The sequence below is a fragment of the Malurus melanocephalus genome, unplaced genomic scaffold (genome assembly GCF_030028575.1).
Source record: "Malurus melanocephalus ecotype Western Australia unplaced genomic scaffold, MMel_1.1 scaffold_9, whole genome shotgun sequence".
Classification (NCBI taxonomy): Eukaryota; Metazoa; Chordata; class Aves; order Passeriformes; family Maluridae; genus Malurus; species Malurus melanocephalus.
This window is the reverse complement of record NW_026623241.1, coordinates 3,988,225-4,011,456: the sequence shown is the minus strand read 5'-3', so window position 1 is coordinate 4,011,456 and position 23,232 is coordinate 3,988,225. Positions and strand designations below refer to the sequence as shown.

General features: G+C 42.2%; 1 protein-coding gene across 1 annotated transcript in view; it reads right to left on the bottom strand.

Annotated features, from left to right (window-relative positions):
* The window catches only part of DCHS2 (dachsous cadherin-related 2), a 106,744-nt gene extending 88,269 nt beyond the window's left edge, over window positions 1–18,475 (bottom strand). The window contains exon 1 of the mRNA XM_057375296.1: window positions 16,655–18,475. Within this exon, the coding sequence (XP_057231279.1) occupies window positions 16,655–18,475 (1,821 nt within the window). The remainder of the gene's footprint in view (window positions 1–16,654) is intronic.
* Window positions 18,476–23,232: the final 4,757 nt, after the last annotated feature.

Sequence of the window (23,232 nt, the reverse complement as noted above, 5' to 3'; positions counted from 1 at the left end):
AAAGGAATAGAACAAGAATATTTACTTTATTAATTTCTTTCCTTCCCTAATGATCAAAAAATGTGCTTTATTTCCAAAGGATGTCAGTGTTTCATTCAGCCTGCAGCACCTTGCTAACTTCGTACTTATTATGAAATAGAACAAAAAGCAATGAAACAAGTTTCAGGTTTATTTTAAGTGAAAGCCTGTATTAATTTTTCATCTCAGAAAAGGCAGGATAAGATCTAAAGCACTGAACCAGAATAAGCATGATAAAGGAGCCAATAGAAGTCATATCTCTGGGGATTAGAACCAGAGAAAATATCAACAACAGCCTAATCCTGCTACTACTTATTTTGTACTGCTGGTCTAAATGTCAAAACCATATTAATGATCAAAAAAAATTGCCAAAAAGGACTTCAGACTAATGGTACTGGAGTTGCTGAAAATTGATAAATTACCCCAAAACACACAGACTGAGAAAACAAATTAAAGATGGCTCTACCAAATTAATGTTAGAATCTGAAGTTTTTGAATACTGTAYCACATGAAGATCATCCATGTCACTGATGCCACAGCCAGAAGTGATCAATATACTCACAGCTTAGTAGCTCTCTGAAGATATAAAATCGCCCTGGAATTGTCACAAATACACACAATGTTCCCAGTATCTCAATCTATATTATCTATATATCTCAATCTGTACTATATTACCGTTTTCAAGGGCTGCAATGATTGTATAAATGAAAAGAGTGAACTAATCCAATGAGATGAGTAACTCCAGAGTTCTATGCAAAAACCCCAAATGTTCTCAAAGTTCACATTTTAAAACAGAGTAGTCAAATAACTAGAATTCAGCTCATGATTTTGTATTAGATTGAGCCCCATTTTTGTTATATTTTAAAGGAGAAGTAACGCTTCCACTTTCTTGGTGTAAAATAATATGACAAGACTATTGAATGGTCAGATTACTGTATACCCGGTACAAAGTATTCAGCTATTTAAAGAGAAAAAATGATTCTAAATTTATATGGTATTAAAGGGGGCTATCAGCTTAACATTTAGCTCTGGAAATGGACTTTTTCAGAGCAAGAAATAAAAATAAGCCAGCCTGCCTATCACTTTATCAGCACATCCCCTTCTATGGTTTGAAAGAAAAATATTTACTACTGTCTTGGTTTAGAGGAAATCTCCCCCTTGAAGTGTTATCTCCCTTTTCGCCACCCACTTACTGCAGAAATGGTTTTAGATCAGTTTGATACACAATGAAAATCTGTATCAAACAGTTGCCTCCTGTACCTACACTCTTACATAACTGTGTTTTCAATRACCACAACATACTGAGCACGCAAAGTGCCTGAAACTCCAACTCTCTCCAAAAAATGCTGCTGCAACTGATGGTCAGTTGTGTCTCACAGCTAGAAGAGTGATTCCATGGATCAGGCTGGAGACCAGTACATCTAATGCTGATCATATGTAGCCTCAGGCCATTGTAAAACCATTTGCACAAATCCTGAACTTTGTAACACAGCTCTTATGGGTGAGTGTCCTTCACTCTGACAGTGTTCAATTAAATACAAAAACACAACCGATACATCCTTTAGTTTTGAAAGCTTAATTGAATTTCTGGCAGTTTGTAGAACTCTGCTTCAGTCCTAATAACCAGGTGAAAGCCTCACAACAGCATTCATTCCCAAACCAAAATTGCTTTTACCTTTCAAGTATTTTAAGGAGAATAATCACGACAGACACGCAACACAAGTCACACAAACCTAAACGCTGTGCAGGACTCTCCTTAGAGACAATCCATCATGTTCTCTTTGGCTCTGCTCATCTTTCCCTTCTGACCACTAAGTCATGATAATGAAAAAATGCCTTTTTTCCTTTTTTTTTTTTTTTTTTTTTCCTGGCCACTACTGATGGCAGCTTAATATTCCAGTCTCATCTCTGTATTTGTTAGTCTGTCTTCTTCTTATATCTTACAACTGTTTTCACCTTCCATCAGTACTTTAATTACTTGTGTAGTGTTTTCTCCCATTTCATACATGCCACAGAAAGGTTATAAGCAAAAGTAGGCTAAATTATTACCATAATAGATCTTACACTCATGCTTAAGAACCTCACAGACCCAAGAGGAATAGGACTGAATGTTTATTCTCCATAGTCAGAGATCCTTTTTCTTGCTTATAGTGATGTATTTTATTTAATTCAGTGAATATGAATTCTAAAAGGGATTACAGATATTCTAAACATTCAGAGGTCCTGCATTTTCTAGAGCATTTTTAAAAGCAGGGTGAAGAATATGACAGATGACTGTCTGCCTCTTGAGGCTCACTGAAGGCTACATTAACAATTCCACTCAAGAAAAGCAGTTTTAGTATTGCATGATGAGAATATCCACACTCACTGTGACAGTACAGGAATCTTCCCTGTAAACGACTCATAAACTTTGCCTGACGTTTGGAAATAGTTTTATAAATATTGTTTTCTTAATTGAGCAACTCTCATACCCACTATTTCCAGCCATACCACTCCAACCAGACAGAATGACTGGCCATTAAGAATAATAATTGCTTCATTGAGTCAGGCTGATTAAAGCCAGGAAAAAGTTTTCTCCTGTTCGTCCACAAGGAGGACGTGGAGAGAACAGAGAACACCCAAGCAAGAAAATTTCACTGAATGGATAAAACATAAGCTTAAAAAGATTTGAAAGAAAAGCCTACATAGGGGGCAAGCTCAGTAATTTTCAGCGAGAAAAAAGGTGGTCTTATTTAGCTGGAAACACGTAAGATTCACGTGAGAACAAAATGTCAGAAAAGCTTTGTTATGAAGAAAAGCCGGAAAGTGCGGAAGCCAAGAGGAGCTGGGCTGAATCCCAACAGTCACTTGAAAGATTTATGGTATCTCCAGAAGGTGCTTAGAGACCCCACAGAGGCTCAGATTCCAGGGGCTTAAAGAATGAATGGCCTAACGAAATAAATCCCTAACACATAAGCCAGTGAAATGTCCCACCAGAGGAGGAACTCTACCAGCAACCCCAGTTAACCTGTATGTTATTAAAAAAAAAAAAAAATCATAATGAATTCACGTGCAAGTCTACGAGCCAAGAGAAACATAGATGGTCAGTCCTCAGAGCAAGAAGATGAGATTTTAACAGCTGCAAAGTTTTGAGCTAATGGTCAGAGGATATGCTGTTCGGTGGATTTTCCCCCCAGCACCACATGGGATAAAGCTGAGTATCTGCTCTAGGTCTCCTTCACCCCAGGGCTAGACTTGAGGATATACAGAGAGAATTACAATACTCTTGGAGCAGGAATATCACCAGGAATCATTTTTTTATATGAAGCTTTGACTTCTTAGAGACTCATAAACCAATGAAAATAGGAAAGCCATTGGACTTGAATGTTTCAGACCATGTAATTATCACCTACGTTTAAATTAAATGGAGAAATGAGCAACAGTTAGCCTAGATCTCAAAGTTTATGTGATAAATACATAATGCTCAAACGAGCTGTTAACAAAACCTAAAAAAAATGGAGGGCTGGATACAAGAAAATCCTAGAAATTAACTCAATCATGACAAAAAATACAGGTATTCCTGGACAGAAAAAAAAATAAATAAACAGAAAAGTGTGTACTAAGATGAAATGAGAGCATGCCATTAAAACTGGTGATTGCAGTAGAACTGGAGGAGTACCTTCCTCTCTTCCGCTATCAGCAGTGATTGCGGCCAGCACACAACTATGGGAGTAATGCACCCTTCAGGTAAAATTCCAACAGCATTCAAAGTGAGCGGATCCAACAAAGAATAATCCTAAAACTGACAAATCAAACTACAAGCTCACAGCTGTAACCACTCTAGATCTCAACAAAACAATCTCTCTTAAAAATAAATCAAACGGAGGGACTACAGAAAAGGAGAAAACTTGAATGTGGCAACTGCAATCCTATCAACCTGACTTAAAGAGATCACTAGAACAACTTTCCAAGAATAAAGGCAGAAGATAAAACATTTTCCAAGTACTTCAGTACCCTTCCAATATCAGAATTTTCTAGGCATACAAGTAAATTGATCTGGATTTAGTAGAGCAACCAATAGAAATTACATTTCTTTGCTTATTACTCAGTACAGACAACACAGCGTTTAGTCAAAGAATCATATGGTAAGAAACCAGTTAAAGAAGGATTCAAAACAAGTTGTCTCAAAAAAGGGAATTAATAAATATGTTGGTTCTATTGATAACCAGCTTGCTAAGTCTAATAATTCAACAGAAAAAGACCAGAACATAAGCAATTCAATCATTCACTAATTCTTGAAACTAGAAAGCACTATCAATGTAGGAAACAAGAGGATCTTTAAACAGATCTAGAACACTGAAGTAATAAATACAGAATGACAAAATATGAAATTACCTACCAACAAACTAATATTATTTTGCTTTGAGCTGGGAAGTTATTAATTGGAAACTGAAGAAAAAAACAAACATGGATGACTGAAAGTCAAAGCGATCCAGCCTAAAAAAAAAGATAAATGCAAACTGATTTAGGTGAGATTTTGCCAGGTAAGTACTAACATTTCTCTGTAAATAACCTGTCAGTTCTCACTTTGAAAATACTGAGAATTGATGATGGAACAGAGAGCTCCAGTGGTCCAGCCAGAGCCAGAGACTTACTGAAAACACCTGCCTGACCAGGCATTTCAGAAGGCACAGCAGTTCTGATTTGTTTTCCAGAAATGAGAGGTGGGCAAGGGGAGGTGCAGCCACTGGGAGCCTTTGGGAATGGTGGGTGCTGAGATCTCCACCTGATAATCCCTACCAATGTTTCTAACTTTCATCCACATTTTCTAGAAAAAATTAGCATGATTTGCTGCATGCTCATAGACCTAAAACATGGTTCCCATTAGAAGCAATTAGCAAGAGCAATGGCATAGCACAAAATCAAAGTCTCAAAAAGTACACCATAAATGGCCTTCAATAAGATGTAATAGACATGGAAAACATTTGTGTTTCCTTGTGATTTCTGAAAATGGCACTTCAACAACAAAGCTTTAGAAACTAAGGGATAACTTGTGTCCCATAACCGCAGGGTTCTGGAAATGGAACACATGGTCTAGTCTAACTCCCAAATATTGGCTAGGGTCCTCCCTTCAGACAAACATTTCTGAAAATTAAAAGCAGTCAGCTTTTCAAAACGGCTGTTTCAGCTGTCAGGTCTTTCCCCCCTCCTCAAATACAGGCACAAGTGGATATAAAAACAAACAAAAAAAAAAACAAAAACAAACAAAAAAAGCCCTAAAAATAATTATTAGTTTCAAGAAAATGTAAACATTACTTCTTTAATTGAATATTACAAACCTAAGAGACTTGGAAGTTGTTTTTTATCAATGGAAAGAAAATACAAAAGCAGTATGGTATCATAGCAAAATCATTATATGACTGTACTGCTGCCAAAATTATTGCTAAAGACACCAACTTCAAAGACAGCTAAAAAAGGAAGAGAAACAAATTCCAGGATATGGAATCTTACTTTAATAGTAACAAAAGGGAGCAAACAAACAAACAAGGGCTAAATATGTGGGAGGTTGCCATTCTTCTTTCTTTTTAAATCCAGAATGAAATACTCTCTATTATATCCTTTAAAGGCGTACAAATATAAAATAAAAAAAAAAGGAAAAAGAATTTTCTAACTTGTGACTTCATTTTCAAATGTTAATTATTCTGTTATTACTAGTGATGGCAGCACACATTGTTTTAAAATGTGTTACATTAAGAAGGAGTTCTGTGTCCTGAGAAAGCAGGTCACATTTCATTTGTTTAGCATTTGTATCATCTCCTTGCTCCTTCGGTGCCATGCACATGGAACTGTCTCCCTCAGAAACCCACAGACACACATTACATTAGCTGGGATTTGCAAAATGCAGGAACCTGAATCCCCCCAAAGAACAAGCTGTGGCTGACTTCTTTGCAGATTCTGTTCCTAAGCTCCCTGTCKGCTTGAACAACAAATGCTTTTTGAAAAGACCCTCCCAGCTCTCCCCAGTGTCTCTTGACTTGTGCAGCCACAACTGATGTGACATTGTCACATAGTATTACTATAGACCTACACAAAGAAGAAGGCAGAGGCAGGAAACATCAGGTTGTGTCTACTTTACAACCCATCATTGACGAATCTTATGCTCATTTGAGCAATTTTTGCCCCGTCCTAATTTTGCACYATGAGCTGCAGACCAGATCCTGATGGGGCTCCAAACACCAATTGAGCCTTGGTAGCAATGATGCTAACCAGGTACCCCAGAGCCTCACTAGAATAACTACAAATGTAAGCACAGCATGCCCCAAAACATCTGAAGAGCTTTCAGTGATTTAATTTCTCAAAAATTGTAAAACAGATTCTGTTGGATGTCTTCACGAGCAAAAGTAGCAGCACAGTACACAAAACACCCCAAACAGGAACCAGCCTGTTGAAAGTGTACCTGAGTTGGTACATTAAGGTTACTGCTTCCCTTCCTTTAAATGAAACTGTAATTCTAAAGTTTGAACTCTGTGTTGATGCATTCCTGAGATTAACATATTTTCTGGAAGTATATCAGAAACCCTATCCATACAACACACACTTATGGTTCCATACATGGCATAAGAACTAACAGAAGGATAATCCTTCTCTCAAAGAGATTATTTTCCTCTATTTAGGAGCATCTTAAGACAGTCTTTTCAGAAGAAAATAACAGACATGCTTTGTTGAGTCCATTTCTGTGTAAATGCACATTGATTCTACAGAAATGTCAATTAAACATCATAGTGATGAAAGTACTAAACTGAAATTATCCATATAATTAGCTAATTAATAAAAATGCAACAGCCAACAAAAATGTTTCATTAATCAACAAATGATTAATGAAACAACCCTGAGCAAATATATTTAGGTGTCTACATATCTATACACAGTGTTTAATATGTAACCTTACTGGTGTAATGAAGCAGAGATAAAGATATCAATGTATCTGTGACTGATAACAGCCTATAAGAAAACAGTTTGATACAAATGACAGATCTAATATTAATGCCACAATATAGTAGGACACATGGAAGAAACTGCTTTGGTAAATCACTACTCGGGTATGTCTGGACACGAGTTCCAAATTCCAAGCAGGAAAAACTGAATGTGTATAAAATCGTATTTATTGGGGTTTTGTGCAGTTGAAAACAAAGGGACATATAGAAGGTAATGCACCAGAGGCAGAGTGCAGTAATCTCCAGCAGTTTCTCTGATTGGTAAGATACATCCAGTTCCTTGGATACTGCTTTAAACCATATGTGTTTGTTTATAGCTGTTGGGAAAAAACAGCATACACAAGTTGTTTGTCTCACATATGTTTAGCCAGACATTAGCTAAAAACTGCCCTTCCTGTTGCCCCTTTCCCAGTACCAGATGTAGGCACAAGCCAGTGGAAGTGGAGCAGACGTAGGCATTACAACCTAATTCTCTGTATGAGGGAAGTAGCTGGGAACAAGGAGGAGAAGACGAGACAAAAACACTTTGCACAAGGTCAGTGCAGGAGATTGAGACATCTGTCAGGGCTGGAAGTTAGTACATTTGCTTTTATTACAGCAAATAATGTTGGTACTCCAACAGTTTATGCTTAAACCAGTCCACCCTGTGAGCACAACTAAACAGGCATGACAGCATCCTGATTTTTATTTTAAGTCACATCCCACAGGAAATGAAGCTAGTAAAGTCTGGCACAAATGTAATGCTTGTTTTCTTTCAGTACAGAGAACAGGAAGACAGAGAACCTAGAGATGTGTCTCTAATGTACTTTCAGTTACAGAATGAAAACCCACTTCTAAACAAAACACTTCAAAGCATTTCAAAGGCCATAGATTTGACCCATCTAGAGTAACCCAAGTTATCAATGGGAAGTGAAGAAATAGGCACAAAAAAGGATTGCAACGTAAGCACCCTCCCTTAAAACATGTTCTGCTAATGCTCACTGTCAGATGCTAAAATGAAGCCTGGGTTGTACTGTCAAGTTCACTCACATGAAGAAAGCCTTGTTAAAATCTTCTTTACATTACTTCATTTAAATGGGACTGACTAAGTAATATCAATTGACTCATTATAAAATTTAATCAGTAATCCACCTACTTTGGCACATATTTCCTGATTCTACCCTAAAAACCCTAACAAATAATTATCAAGAAGAGTCAGTAGAGATTTTACATCCAAGCATAGCCGGCCAACACACAGGCCCTTACAAACATCCCTTCTGCATTAGAGTGCATTAGTAGTTACTGTAAATGCTTACAGTTACTACATTTGGTCATGTATGTGTTAGATAGGAAACAACTGTTTAATCAGTTGTGAATTTATTTCTATATAATATAAAATTATATACACAAATTTATATAGGCGAGTAGTTTAGTACAAAGAGGTGAGAAGTATCTGCACATCTTCTGTGCAGTGCTAAACACACCACCACTGGACATGTTCTTCAGGCATGACGTAAATCCCTTGCAATTCAATATTCAGAGAAGAATGATTTCACGTAAGTGCCAATGAAATTAATGATAGCTTCTTATAGAGCTGTCTYGAAGAGCTTAGAACTGATTGAATGAACTGTGATTTATAAGCGTTATTTTAAAAATCCATTACCCCTCCTGAAAGACGTGCCTTTTTGCAGAGATTAAGCTTTTCTCATAAATGGAAAGCAAGGCTCTATCTTCTATCAGTTCTATAAAATGTGAACTTTCTTCTGCTACATTTTCTTTGTAAACAAAGCTTAATTTTATATTTTCGCCATTGGCACATTTCAGCATTTGGTGTTAAAAAGTAGCTGCTGGCCAAATGCCTTTTCTTTTTTATTTTTATTTTTTTTTGCAACTAACAAGAATGAGTACAAGAAGTGAGACAGAAAGGTGCCATAGCAGATGTGTGAAATCCTGAGGAGTTGGGAGCAACCATCCTCTCTGTCTCCAGGTTTAAAGCAGAAGGATGCTTTCTCCTGGAATAGGTAGCTGATTAACACACCCACTACCACAGAGTATTAGGGCTGATGATGCTTCAGAAAAGCTGAGGTGAGGGCTAGGTAATTTTCACCAAAAAAAAAAAAAAAAAAAAAAAAAAAAAAAAAAAAAAATTAATGGTTACAAACGTGTAGAAACTACCTGGCTTGGGATGTTCTTGAGCTGAAAATGTTGAACACCAAGAATCCAGGAGGGAAAATTTCACATCTGTGTGCTCCATTCTTGCACTCATCCAGGGTGTACACTTTTAGCTTCCATGAGAAGAAGGATGTGGGGCTAGAAGGGATACTGGTCTGACACAATACCTACACTGACTTCCATATAACACCCGTGCCAAATGAGCTGTGTGRTATTTTCCCCAAAGTGTTTTCTTAGCTGATATGTCTGCTTCCGTGCTGTCTGCACCTGCAGCAGGATTTGAACCATCAGACAATCAGCTGGACAGAGAGCCCCACTCCTCACTACAGCAGTGTTCACATTATTTACAGTTCAATGCTCAGTGTGGAGCAGGGGGTGCTCAGACAAACTCTAACCATTAATACAGTGCAGAGAAAGTTTCTCCAAGCTACCTACAAGGGCGCTGAAGCCGCTAAGATTCTAAATCAAACTCATGCACTTCAAAAGAAAAATGCAGACTTCAGAAATCACTGTGGGTTTTTTTCCAGCATGCAATTAGAAGTTTGTTTTCAAGAGTGAATCGAGCTGTGAAGTAAAATAAAAAGGTTYATTCTACTGTGTCAATCTGCTTGCGTAGTAAGATGGAATTTCAGAGATTCCTAACTCATCTGTTTCCCAATGCTTTAACTGCCTTCCAGGAAAGACTAAGCCTTCTGCTGACATAGCAATTTATGAAAATCTATAGGGACAATAAACTGACATTAATATTTGATAAATGGGCAGACCCAACCATGCCCAATCATTTACAGCTTATTAATAATTTGCTCTGGTGTACACTAAGACAACTGCTGATGCCATCTTTGGATAAAAGTGATCACCAGCAAAACCCCTCTGTTTCTGAATTGGAATGACTTCCATCTAAAAAAGCAGTTCACAACCATTACTGCAGAAGGTCAGTGGCTATGAATGAACTCTGGCCGGACACTTAAGTGAAATTTTATTCATTATGCTGCATAAAAATAAAAAAAAAATAGCAGACAAAGGTATTCAAAGACTCTGCCACTAATGCTCTGAGTAGTCTATTAGCTTATATTTTAATACACAGCTCTCTTCAATATAAAGTCTAYGATTAAGACTATTTAATATCATTACTCCTCTTCCACTACCCCATAGCTAGGGACATACCAAATTTCTCTAACAAGAACACCTTTATCACATATGCTGCTTTTTTTATAACAACTATAGACTGAAGTATGCAGAAAATTTCAGACTTAGCAACACACAAGCCTCCAAAACCTCCATCTTTCCAGATCCAGTTTGGTGACATCAGTTAAAAGGTTTGCCTGAGAACTGGGGAAAAAAGGTAATCTATTGCAGTAATTTTTAAAATGTTTTTGTTCTTAAACTTTAACATAATTTTCAATTCTCATATAAAAGCTAAATGTTTCCATGACAATGTGTTTTTGATGTTTCAACATTTCATATGTTCTCTAAATCAYGGATTAAGTTAGCAAACAGCTGTAGATTTGTGACACGGATGGGGGAATTACCTTTTGAGACCTGTTTTTTTTCAGGTTTTTTCAGTTAGGCACTGAAAATTTAACACTTACCACGTTTAAGAGTAACCACAAACTAAGAGAAGCAAAAGTGAAAGGCTTCCAATTCCCATTTCCCAGGGTCAGAGCTCTTACTCTACAAAGCACTCATTTGGTGTTGGATGCTGAATTGAAAGGACTGCATCAAGGAACAGTCTCGTTCTTATACACACTTTAATTATTAAATGGGACAGTTTTTCTATTTTTAAAATGCTAGAAAGACACCATAAGAGAATCCCTAAGCAAAAGCTTAGGGATGTAGAGTTCCCATCCACCTCAAGTTACTTAATGATTAAAATTATATATTTTTGGGGTTGATTATTTCAAATTTTTCTTCCTTCCTGCAATCATCAGGATTTCTTCCTTCCTGCAATCATCAGGATGGCCTCAGCATGGCCATCTACTACTCCAGCACAGGTTCAAAGAAGTATGTATTTATCTTTGAGCCCAGACTACCCACAATTCTAAAGCTACACATTAACAGATCATGAAAAGTTGTGCACAGCCAGGAAAAGTGATTTTGTATCCCCAAAGCTATTGAGAATCTACTGAACAACTTCTTGAATGCAAAGGGACACTTGTTGTGAATTTAGAAAGAAATAATTGCTACAAAATCACACTTTAACAGATAAATGGTATGTTAACTGCTTTCAGACTCAGTTTACGAAATTAGATTAATAAAGAAATAGTTTTACATTATAGTTAAAGGTTAGATGGCCAATTTCTTTGCTGTTACTGTAGTTTAGCCTGGGGTTTGGTCTCTCTGTTGTCAACTGTATGAGTTTTAAAATACAGYAGGAATTCAAGTCAACAAACAAAACCTGTCTTTTGTGCAGCTGGCTTTAAATTGAGTGCAGTGAAAATTAGACCTGGAAAGCTCAAGAAACAAACAGAGGAATGCATGGTGTGATGCCTTTAGCTTTTTTCTGGTTTACCTCTAAAGGGGATGAGCTGGATTTTATAAGTCTTTAGAACTCAYGTGAACCTCGTTTGCTGACTTCATTTCTCCTTTCAGTAATTGCAGAGTGGCTTAAATGATCCAGAACAAAAACCATGAGGAAAAGGAGTGTTCTTTTAGCTCCTTATCTCAACATTCAGAGAAAGAAGAGGAAGAAAAATGCGATCTGCAGCTAATGCTGTTGCTACCTGCTTAGTGTCTCAATGACAGATGACATTCTCTGAGTCTCCATCCTCCAAAGCAGGGATATATCCTTCATCCCTTTCTGTCCTCTTAATTTTTCTTTTAATTTTGCAGAAGGCAGAGRAAAACTAGAAAAGATGCATGCTATAATGTCTTTTTTAGAACTCTCTCATTCTGAAAGCAGCTGTTGCAACTGTGTATTTCAAGCAAGCACAAACAACAACTTTAAGCACTTAAAAAGTCCTCAAAACCCATGCATCTTTCTTACATATATTATACCTTTAAGTACTATTTTCTAAAATCCCACWGATTTATTATTCCATAATTCCTGGCATACCTAGATTAGCTTTAAGAGCTTTAAACAAAATCTTTCTTTGCTGTCATTGCATTTGCAAACCTCCCACAGTCTCAGCATCAGGAAGTCTGTTATTTTTAAATGAAAGGAACAGAGGAGCTCTGCCTCATGAGTTGAAACAGCCTCCTTAATGGACCAGAAGAGTAGAAGTTGTCATAACACTGGAATGCATATGGGTCTCTATCATTTGCCAGATAACATATGTTTTTTCTCTCCCTCTGCTCTCTCAGAGATGTCTCTAAAGCCAATAAACATGAATTTTATAATAAACCATAAAAGAAAACAAATTTACTAAAAGGCTACTGACATGACTATTACTAAGTCATGACAGTATTCTCTTCAAGATGCAGTTACAGGTACATAACTTGTTAGACTTTTCATAAGAATGCATGTGCAATACATTTATACCACACATTTATGACCTAAAGGATACCCTGCTAGTGGAAGCAAGTTTAACCTACAAGCCCCAAACATATACAGAATGTATTGTATTGTGTAACACAAAATAAACACCTTCATTAAGTTCAAAACCTGAGCTGTCACCATCAACGACTCTTTAATTACAAGCTTTGCACAGCCCAATAGGGGAAATACTTTTTTATGCAGGAGTCCATGAAGGATAAGAAACAGAATGTGGTGTTTCCACCCCATCTAGGTWAAAAACACAAGGCAAACTGATGCTAACATGATGTGTTGATTTCTCCTAATTCAGATAAACTTTTCAGCTGCTCAGAGAYAGAGAGAGGAAGAGAGAGAAAGAATACTGTCACTTCAGCTGGAAGGCTGGAAATCCTGACAAATCCTGACAAAGTGCTGACAGTACAGCACTGTAATTTGAAAATCAGTTGTGACTAAAGAGAACCATAACAACGAGTATTGAGAAACATTACAATCACCTAAAAAAAAGCTTGAAAATTAAATTTGTAAGCAGAACTAAACTTCTGCTATCAAGGCATGTCTATGGCAAAGCCTTATTCCTTAACACGTTGTCACACCCCTTATTCTTACGCCACAGAGGTGCAACTATCAGAGAGGTACTCATCACCAGATGCTAAATCTACCTAAAATTGCCAAGCTCACATCAGAGAGTGCATAAATATGACATAATCACCACCATCACTCAACAGTCAATAGACATTTGTAATCACATTGGTCCTTGAAAAGTTTTAGTATGAAAAACAGGAGAGAGCCCTATGTGTTGTCACCCATTCCTCCRTCTTATTCTATTTCTAGGCCATGCTGAAGATGTTCAGGAAAACAGATTCATGTTATGCTGAAAGTTCATCATAATAACTGATGTCATTCTGAAGGCCAGTGATCACTCAAAATCAGCATGCAGTACCACTACATTAAGAAACCAGGATGTTGATACATCYGCAAAAATCAAAGCATTACTAAAATGTCTGTAAACATCATATCACACCAAGAGTGCTTCTGCTGTTTCCTTGTTAGTTACTGCTAATTTCCTTTGTCTATGTTTTATCTCTGGTTGTGTTCATCCTTGCCTCACTGTACCTTTCCTTTTTTAAAAGCATGCCACCAGCAACACTTAAATTTAAACAAAGGTGTGTGTAACAACAGGTAACAAACCAGAAGTTCAATATTAAAAAATGGGCAAAAAAGTGATAAATGTGATAAATACTTCAAAATTCTACTTACAACTTCCACTGCATACTTTGCTCTACTTTCTAATGTCTGATGACCCTCTACTTTCCCATTGATTTTTCCTTTTCTTCATTTAAACTTTTTCCATTTGTCTGCTCAGATTTCTGATCTCCCCCTATGTTATCTACCCTGGGGATGCAATCATTACATTGCCACATTTCTTTCTTATATTAGCTGATGCAAACAAACCACACTTATTTTTCAGGATGCAGATTGTCCCTTACTGGTCAATCTATACTGGAAGGGAGAGCTTTTCATCCACAAGAAAAAGCTCTGGAATAAAGCAGTATTTCCAGAAGTAGCTGAATACTATGGTTTTCAAGTGCAGCATTAATTCTTCTAACTGGTGAATTCCTACAGACTAGGACAAACCAGTAACACATGGACTTAAATGCAAGTTGATCCATTTCATAAGACTAACMCATATTATGGGCTACATTCATGGAGAATAGGGGGAAAATAAAGATAACTTGGATAATCACAGGAGGAGCTAAAGATTTCCCAGAAGGAAAGAAATCCCCCATCATCAACAGGCAATGAAGAACACAAGGGAACAAATTGTCAAAATATTATTTAGTGGCTGGGCAGAGGCACAGCAAAGCAGTAAGGCAGAAGGCTCTAGACACACAATGTATGAGGCAATGGTTCGTCACCAGTCGGTCCCCAATCAAAGGTTACTGATGAACAAGACTACTTCAGTAAGGCCCCTCTGCTTGCAGAGCAAGACTAGAGAGTTTAGAAGACTTCCACAGTCATGATTGTGATTMAAATACAAAACAAATGTTTATCACCACCTCCCAGGTTGTGGAGCAGAGGAGGATGTGACATGAGCAGCCTCCTTCAGTACCTTGGTTAGTTTCCAGCTCTCCTGGAGCAGCAATAACAGAGTCCATGGTTACTTCCTTTTCACGCTAGCTCCGAAGTTCAAGAGCCTGCCTGAAGCCAAGATTTATACCACAGACCCTGAAAAACAGCTTGGCCAAACAAAAACCTATTTTCCATACTCTTATCACTCACTGCAACTCCTAGAGTAACATAAACAAAGCTGCCCACTTCACGATATTCCTTCCTGCTCACAAGCTTTGAGTAGAAGGAAAATGGGAGAAAAGATATCAGGATAATTTTAAAAGGCTTAAAAATTTCTAAAGTTTAAGTCTGCTACACAATGTAGTATGAAACTTGGACATCACGGCGATGATCCTGGATTAACCTGCAGTCCAAAGGATGCACTTCTGCTATTGCTCCTGTGCATGTCTCTCATGCTTCCTTCTTATTCATCTTTGGTTTTAATATCCTTGGTTCGATCATTACCAGGACATAACGATTTATTTTTACTTTCTAGACATGACYATGGCAGCATGGTGACACTTTCAAAATTCAGTGCACTGTCAATGATATCCACGTACATGACATCACAGTGCATGACACCTGTGGCCCTAGAAAATCTGCACTATTAATGCATCAAAACCTATATGAAGAAAAAAGAAATTAGTAAAGCCACAATCACAGGTTATTTTCTTTAAAACACTCAGGAATCCTTCAGGAGACTTCTCTCCGCTTAGATCAAAAGCCAATAGCTGCTATCCGTCAGCCCCTCCGCGGTGTCAGGCTGCGGCAGCGCTCCCGCCGGCTCCATCTGCCCCGCTGCCTTTCAGCACCACGGACGCCCGCGCCCAGCGACACTACTAAAATCATCRTCAGTTTTCTTCTGAGCTCTTCTGGGGCCACCGGTGCACGATGTCCTCTTTTTTTTTTTTTTTCCCCTCCCCCGTGGTGTTGGAGGCAAAAGGAAGGGCAGTGATGTGATTTTCTTTTTGGCTTGGGATATAAAAGGAAAAGCTCCATGAGCTCAACCTTCCCAAAGTTTTTTGTAGATAAATTTGCATCAGGGCTGTAAAAATTGTGTATTTTTAAGCTCAAAGTACAATTAGAAAAAAAAAAAAATACCTTTTGTACCCCTAAACTATTGTCAGACTCMAACTACTATCAATGACTCCTGATTTGAAAAAAATAATTAAGTAGGTCATCTGAAGATAAAGACAGATTGATTTTTCATCAAATGTACTGAGGAAGCACATTGCAGCTCTCCCCAGGCCTCCTCTTTAAGTACTGGTTTTCCCTAAATTCTGCACAAACTCAGAGACATGTCTACGTTCACCCAGGACCAACTGCTGTGAATTTCCTTCTGATGGAAAAGGCTTTGTTCTGTTCAAAGGTATACATTCTGCAAAGTTTTTCCAAGCTAAAAGAAAAAGGGCTCTCTGTCAACCCCTGGCTCTCCAAAGCCTCTATTCAACCTCACCTGGAAAGAATAAAGGGGGTTTTACAGAGGGGTAGAACATTTTTCTTTTAGCACTAATCAGTTTCTGCGAGGGCAGGGTAGCTTGATACCCTTCGTTAGCAGACAGCTCCAGAACCATTACAAACACCCCGAGGTGCACTTTAACTTCAAGCCACCGCGTGTTACATTGTCTGCCCTTCTGGTTCAGTTTGGGTCGCGCTGCCCTCGGGGTGGGTCCTACTGSCTCTCCTCTGAGGACCATCTCAAGTCCTCACAAGTATCACAGTGGTTGATACTGAGGTTTAACCTGAGGCGTAACCAGAGCTGACACTCGATTCTCTCTGCAGACCCGAGCTGCTGCGCTCATGACCCGCGCCAGGTGTTTAGGGGACCAGGAGCGGGTTTCTGAGGGCGCTTGTGCACACGGGGCATTGGGGCTGCGCTGACCGAGCTCCGGGGGGCGCGCGGGGCGGGGCGGGGGCGCGCGGGGCTCACCTGCAGCAGGCGGCGGCCGCGCGCGGCGTGCTCGCGGAGGCGCGCGCGGTAGACGGCGCGCTCGAAGCGCGGTTCGTTGTCGTTGGCGTCCTCCACGTGCACGCTGAGGCGGCACGCGGCGGCGCGCGGCGGGACCCCGCCGTCGCGCGCCACCACGCGCAGCTCCAGCGCCGCCTGCCGCTCCCGGTCCAGGCGCGCGCGCGTGCTGACGGCGCCGCTCCGCGCGTCGATGCGCAGCAGGGCCAGGGCGGCCGCGTCGCCCTCCAGCGCGTACCGCACCTCGGCGTTGGGCGAGCCCGGCTCATCGGCGTCGGAGGCGCTCAGGCGGAGCACGGAGGTGCCGGGRGAGGCGGCTTCCGAGACGGCGGCGCGGTAGTGGGGCTGCGGGAAGGCGGGCGCCTCGTCGTTGAGGTCGGCGACGCGCAGCAGCAGCGGCTCCTCGGCGGAGAGCGGCGGMGCGCCGCCGTCCGTGGCCACCAGCCGCAGCTCGTAGAGGTCGCGGCTCTCGCGGTCCAGCGGCCCCGCCACGCAGAGGAAGAAGACGCCGGCCCCGGCYGCCCGCAGCGCGAAGGCGCCGTCGCCGCCCAGCAGGTCCAGCGCGATGCTGCCGCCGCCCTCCGCGCCCTCCGCCTCGCCGCCCTCGTCGGCGTCCGAGACGGACACTCGGGCCACGTASTCGCCGGGCTGCGCTCCTTCGGAGACCCGCGGGCCGCCGGTCTCGGTGAGGTAGAGCAGATGGATGGCGGGCCGGTTGTCGTTCACGTCCAGCACGACCACGGAGACGAGGACGCTGGAGACCTCGGGCTGGGCGCCGCCGTCCCGCGCCTCCACGACCAGGCGGTGCAGGGCCCGCGCCTCGCGGTCTAGCGGGCGGCGGAGGCGCAGGACGCCGCTGCGCTCCTCCACCGCGAAGTAGCCGTCGGGGTCGCTCTGCCGCCGATTGATGGCGTACCGCACCTCGCCATTGGCGCCCAGGTCGGGGTCGGTGGCCCGCAGGCGGCAGACGGAGGTGCCCGGCGGTGCGTCCTCCCGCAGCCGCGCCCGGTACTCGCCGCGGCTGAATGCGGGCGCGTTGTCGTTCTCGTCCAGCACCCGCACCGACACYCGGAGGCGGCCGCGTCGCCGCGGGCTGCCGCCGTCCCACGCCTCCACCACCAGCCGGTGGACCTCGGCCCGTTCGCGGTCCAGCCGCCGCAGCAGCACCAGCTCCAGCGGCTCCGGCCGCACATAGCGCAGCTGGAACAGCGGCGGCTCCCCCGCCGCGCCGCCCTCTTCCAGCAGCGCGTAGCCCTGMGTGCCGAAGCGGCCGGCGTCGGGGTCGCGGGCAGCCGGGAGGCGGAAGGCGGTGCCGGGCGGGCTGAGCTCGGAGATGTTGAGCTGCAGACTGTCCCTCGGGAAGCGTGGCGGGTGGTCGTTCACGTCGGTGACAGCTATCTCTACCTGCACCACGTCGCCGTGCAGCGTGGCCGCCACGAAGCTGTAGCGCGCCCGCCGCTCCCGGTCCAGCCGCCGCGCCGTGCGGATGATGCCCGTCTCCGGCTGGACGTGGAAGTCCGCCAGCACCGCCGACTCGCCGCTCCCCTCCGACAGCAGGAAGCCCCCCGGCGGGTCCGCGCCCTCCGGTAGCCCCGCGCGTATGTCGCCCACCAGCGTCTCGGCCGGCAGCCCCTCGTCCACTGTCAGGCTGAGGTTATAGACGGGCGCCGCGCCGCCGCCCGCCGCGCACAGCCACAGCGGCACCAGCAGCGCCAGCGCCCGTCCCGTCGGGGAAACGCCGTCCTGCCCGTCCCGGCACCTGCCGGCCCGCAGCCACCGCGCCATGCCTGGCCGCTAAGCCGGCATCGCGGGCAGCCTGCACCTTGCTACTCGCCACCGCCAGGCAGGTGCCGCCGCCTCGCCGCCGCGGGAGCAACTCCCGAACGCCGCCGCCGGCGATGGGAAGGACGAGCGTGTGCGAGGGGGCGGGAGGGAGAGCGGCCCTCRCCGCCACCGCCCCGCACAGCCCCCGCCCCGCCGCCCCCCCCGCAGCTCTGGGGGCCACCGCCTGCCCACCCACCCACCGCCCGGGGAGACGGCGGCGTCCCCACTCACGGACGTGTCGCGCTGGGTTGGGATGGCGCGGCGCTGTTTCAGAGCCTCCCAGAATTCGGAGAGGTCTTCGCCGAAATTGATTCCTCGGAAAATCCGCTGACTTCCTGCTAAAGGGGCAAAGTGTGCTAGCTCGCGGGCTACTTCYAGATGCAGAGGCATGGCTCGTGAAGGAGGAGAATTTAAATGAAACAGAAATCTGCGAGGATAAACGAGTTCGTACAATTCAACAAGGATTTGTCTTGCCTTAATAGTCTGCTCCTCATTTTCCGTTGAAAGGCTTGCTTGTTATCCTAGCACTAGGTCAGTAAATAGCAACTCAGCACGGCAGGAAAGCATTTACCAGAAGTAAACTTTAAGCAGAGACTTCGRTCTGCTTCAGCAAGACCAAAACTTCATTCCTTTACCACTATTCCTGACTCTCATATCTGTCATGGAATGGTCTACGAATGAATTAGTGTTTCTTCAAAGACACAGAGAATATACAGCATCATATAAATGTTAAGTACCAAACATCCATCTTTTCATGAAAGCAAAGCACAATAYTTCAATGGTTACCAATCTCTTGCAAACTTAATTTCACCTTTCTGGCAAGAGTCTAGCAGCTGTTCAGAGAAAAGTAAATTCATGCTAGGACAGACAAGTAAAATTAGGGTAAAGACAGTAAGTAGCAGGAGGAGTTACTGTAGCTCAGTCCTCTCCTATGAAGGGGCACTTAAGAGGGCAGCTGTTTTACTATTTACCTCTTTTCCAAATCATGGAAGAACTAACCAGGTTCCGTTGCGAGTGTACTCTGAGGAGGGAGCAAACTCACTGCAACAGTGAGGACAAGGGGAAGAGGATTTTTTTCCCAACATTTTTGGGACCTACACAATACCACATATACAGGTAAAGAGGGAGAACTAGGTTCTAAAGTAAGTCTAGGAGTCTTATTGCACTGATGTAGTTGCATGGACAGGAGGGGGAACACATGAGATCACATCCACTATATCTGTCTTGCCTCCTTACAGGSAGAAACAGGGCTGAGCAAAAGCTAGATCTTGTCAGGTCTTCTTAGGCACATTCTGAGAAAGTCTGTGTATTTATACACTGTGATAATTRCAAGCATAGAAGCAAGAAGGAAATGCTAAGGTCCTTGCCAGCTTCGTTCRTATTCATTGAGAAAACACATGGATCCTCCCCAAGTCACAGATGTTCAATATGAAAATGCCTGAATTCCATTGAATCACAGCAAGTTTGGAAAAACAGCCATGTCCCATGCAGCCCATGCTGTCACTAAGAAAACATGTGAATCATGTTCAGTCAGGCATATTCACTGAAAAACTAAACAAAACCTGCTGTTGACATGGTCAGGCAGTGCCTARAGAGCAAAATTCTGTGTTCAGATACAGCATGCATGAAGATAGCAGGCAAAAAATAAGACTGACGTAGATCTGCGGTTCTGGCAGTATCCATGTATTTTGTGAAACCAGGGCACTTTAACAGTTTTATATGAAGCAAAATCATATGAAAGCACTGCCCAACTACAGTATGTTTCCAGAAATACTACATCTTTGGGTCAGTATASATGTTTTGCCTACTGTGAGCATAAGCCTTATCTTGTAAGTGTTCCTCCACCTTCTTTGTGTTTCTGCCTTCTCTGAGTCTATTCTTTCTTCCATTCCTTTCTTGAACATTTTTCCCCCCTCTCTTTTGCCATGTTCATGACCTCACTCTTTTCTTCAACAAATCACAAACAGAAGTTTTTAATCTTGAGGAGATGTTTGCCATCTCCTGGATATATTTAGCTACCCCTGCTGTTCCCCATCTTCTCAGTGACATGCTGACCTACACAAAAAGGAGAAGTGACATTTTTAAGACATGGAGAGAAGCTGCCATAATGACATTACTCCAAAGGAAGCAAGGTRTCTAAGTTTTAGTGCACTAGCCACCTCCTACATCCTCAAGAGATCAGTCTCGTAGTGAAGACACTTGCCAGTTCTCAGATCTACCAAGTTTTCCAGTGTAAAAAGTGGACAGGAGGATAAGCACATTATTTGAAGATGAGGAATGTTGGTTAGAGCACACTATAATGCCTGAACATTCCAGTTTAGAAGGGATTGGCTGTGAGCCAGCCTGCTCAGTTGGAAAACAGAAAGCTACTACTCCAGCTGTTCTCCTGTTCCTTTTCTGGAGGAGGCGGCCACCTCTGACTTTGTAGACAGGTGAACAGCATGTGAATCCACTTTGAAACCACTGAAGTTTTGGACCCTGTTTCTTCAGGCAGCCCTACATGAGCATCCCTCTAATCCTCTATGCAAAGCAGTGAGCCCTGGTGCTCCCAGAGCAGGTCTGCATGCCAAATTCAGCTGTCCTGTGGCAGGGACCCAACCTCCAGGAAGAAGCAAGGAAGAAAACTGGAAGGTGATAGCTGTATCAGCTGCTCACATTTAATTGGTCCATATTTGCAAATCGCAATTTATTGTAGCTTAATCCTCCTTGGATTAACTKGAAATTCTTTTTCCTTCAAGGAGAATTAAACTATTGCAAACTAAAGCTGGGTATGACACTAGAGCACAAAAGATCCCTGAAACAGAATAGTGTTGTTACAGCCATGAAGGTCTATCAATAACAGAGTTAATTCTACCTACAAACATCACCTTGCCCACGCAACAGCTGTGGCAGCCTAAGATATGACCCTCCCATGCTGAAGACATGGCTGAGGTGGTAAAGATGTATGACCATTTCCTTTTCTGCAGCTCGCTGGCTCTCTGCAAACCATCTTCAGCAGCAGCAGCAGTCTCAGCCAAACCACCTGCCTCGGGACTGACGCAGGGCGGGAGCGCTACAGGATCCATTCCAGCGCTCATTAGATGGGCGGTAGCAGCCAGCTGAGGGCAGAGCGTGGCTGAACTGCTCCAGACAGAGCTGAAGCAAATAAAACCTGAAAATGTTTCCATGAAGTTATTTCCTGCTKCTTGAAAACAGCATGGTCTCAGCTGCTTGTTACTGCCTTTCAGCCACGCTTCCATTTCTGCTTACCAGGTGGTGTTCCCTGATCCTCTGTGGGTTTAGTTTAAGGACAGAGATTAGTTTAAGCAATGCTTGAAACAATGATTTCCATTAACCCCAGTGATTTTTTTTTCTGTGCTGGGTTACAGAGTGACCATATAAATCACCTTTCTGGCAAAATTGTGACAGGAGGAAGCACTAATATCTTCAAATATTGCAACTGGATCTAAGAAAGGATGTCTGTCCCCAGCCTCTCTGGCTGGGGTCACTATGGGTATTCAGCCTGTAATACATGATGTATGGAGAAAGCGTTAACTTTGCAGAGCATCAGGTGTTTCATTATTTATAGTTCCCCTGGCACACATGTATTGATTTCAGCAGCACCTCCTTGAAGGAGTGTCAGCTGCACAAAAGATTTGCTGGTGACCAAATGAGGGCTGGTCATAGTTACTGTAATAAAAAGCTGTGTAGGTACTGCTCTCCTTATAAATGCAACAATAATAATAATAATAATAATAATAATAATAATAATAATAATAATAATAATAATAATAATAATAATAATAATAATAATAATAATAATAATGTTGTAATTAAGAGTAATTTTTTTCTGGTTAGCCGTCATTTAACTCTTAATCACAAACTAATTTGCAGAACTCATTTTGATGTGAAATAATAGATGCTTTGCTTTCTCTGATGAAGAATCATGTAGCTGCCAGAATCTGATTGCAAATAATGTACCTGAGTCTGTCTTCAAAGGTAGGAAAGACTTCCATAATGTTTGTGGTACAGTAGTAGTAGTGGGGTTTTTCAGTTTCATTCCAAATACACCACGATGCCTTCGCTCTGCCTGTAGAGGATGTTGCTGCCGCCTTCTGTGGGCAATTACCTCAGAGTTTGTCACTCAGATACAACCATCTAAGTAGGATTACCCAGATCAATATTTTCACAWTAAATTTATTTCTAGTTCACTTACCTCATATGCTGTCAACCAGACTTAATCATCAGTCCCAATTTTGTGTTTCCATTTTATGGATCTTCATTAATCTCTTTGCTGTCGATCGCATTCTGTTTCTACACACCTTCCCAGCTGCAAATCCAAGTGTCACATCACTTGTCAAGATGATTGCTCAAATATATTTAGATCTGTATGAAAAAATTGGCTATGTCCTACACATGTAAAATTGGGCCCACTATCCCCTGCAGATGGAAGACACTTCTTGTTATGCACAATATATATAACTGATGTTTTATCATGAACAAACTTTATAGAAAATATCAAAYAAAATATTAAAATAAATATTAATATAATTATATTATACTAGGTAGGTATTAGATTTAGATTTTTACATCCTGACCAATTTTGTATCTATATTTAGTTTATAAACTTGGTCACAGATTTAATTAATCTAGCAATGAGATTTTATCCATAAGAGCCCATATTTGATTGCTGTTCACTGTGTTATTCGGTTTGTAATTAACATGCTACAAAGTTATCT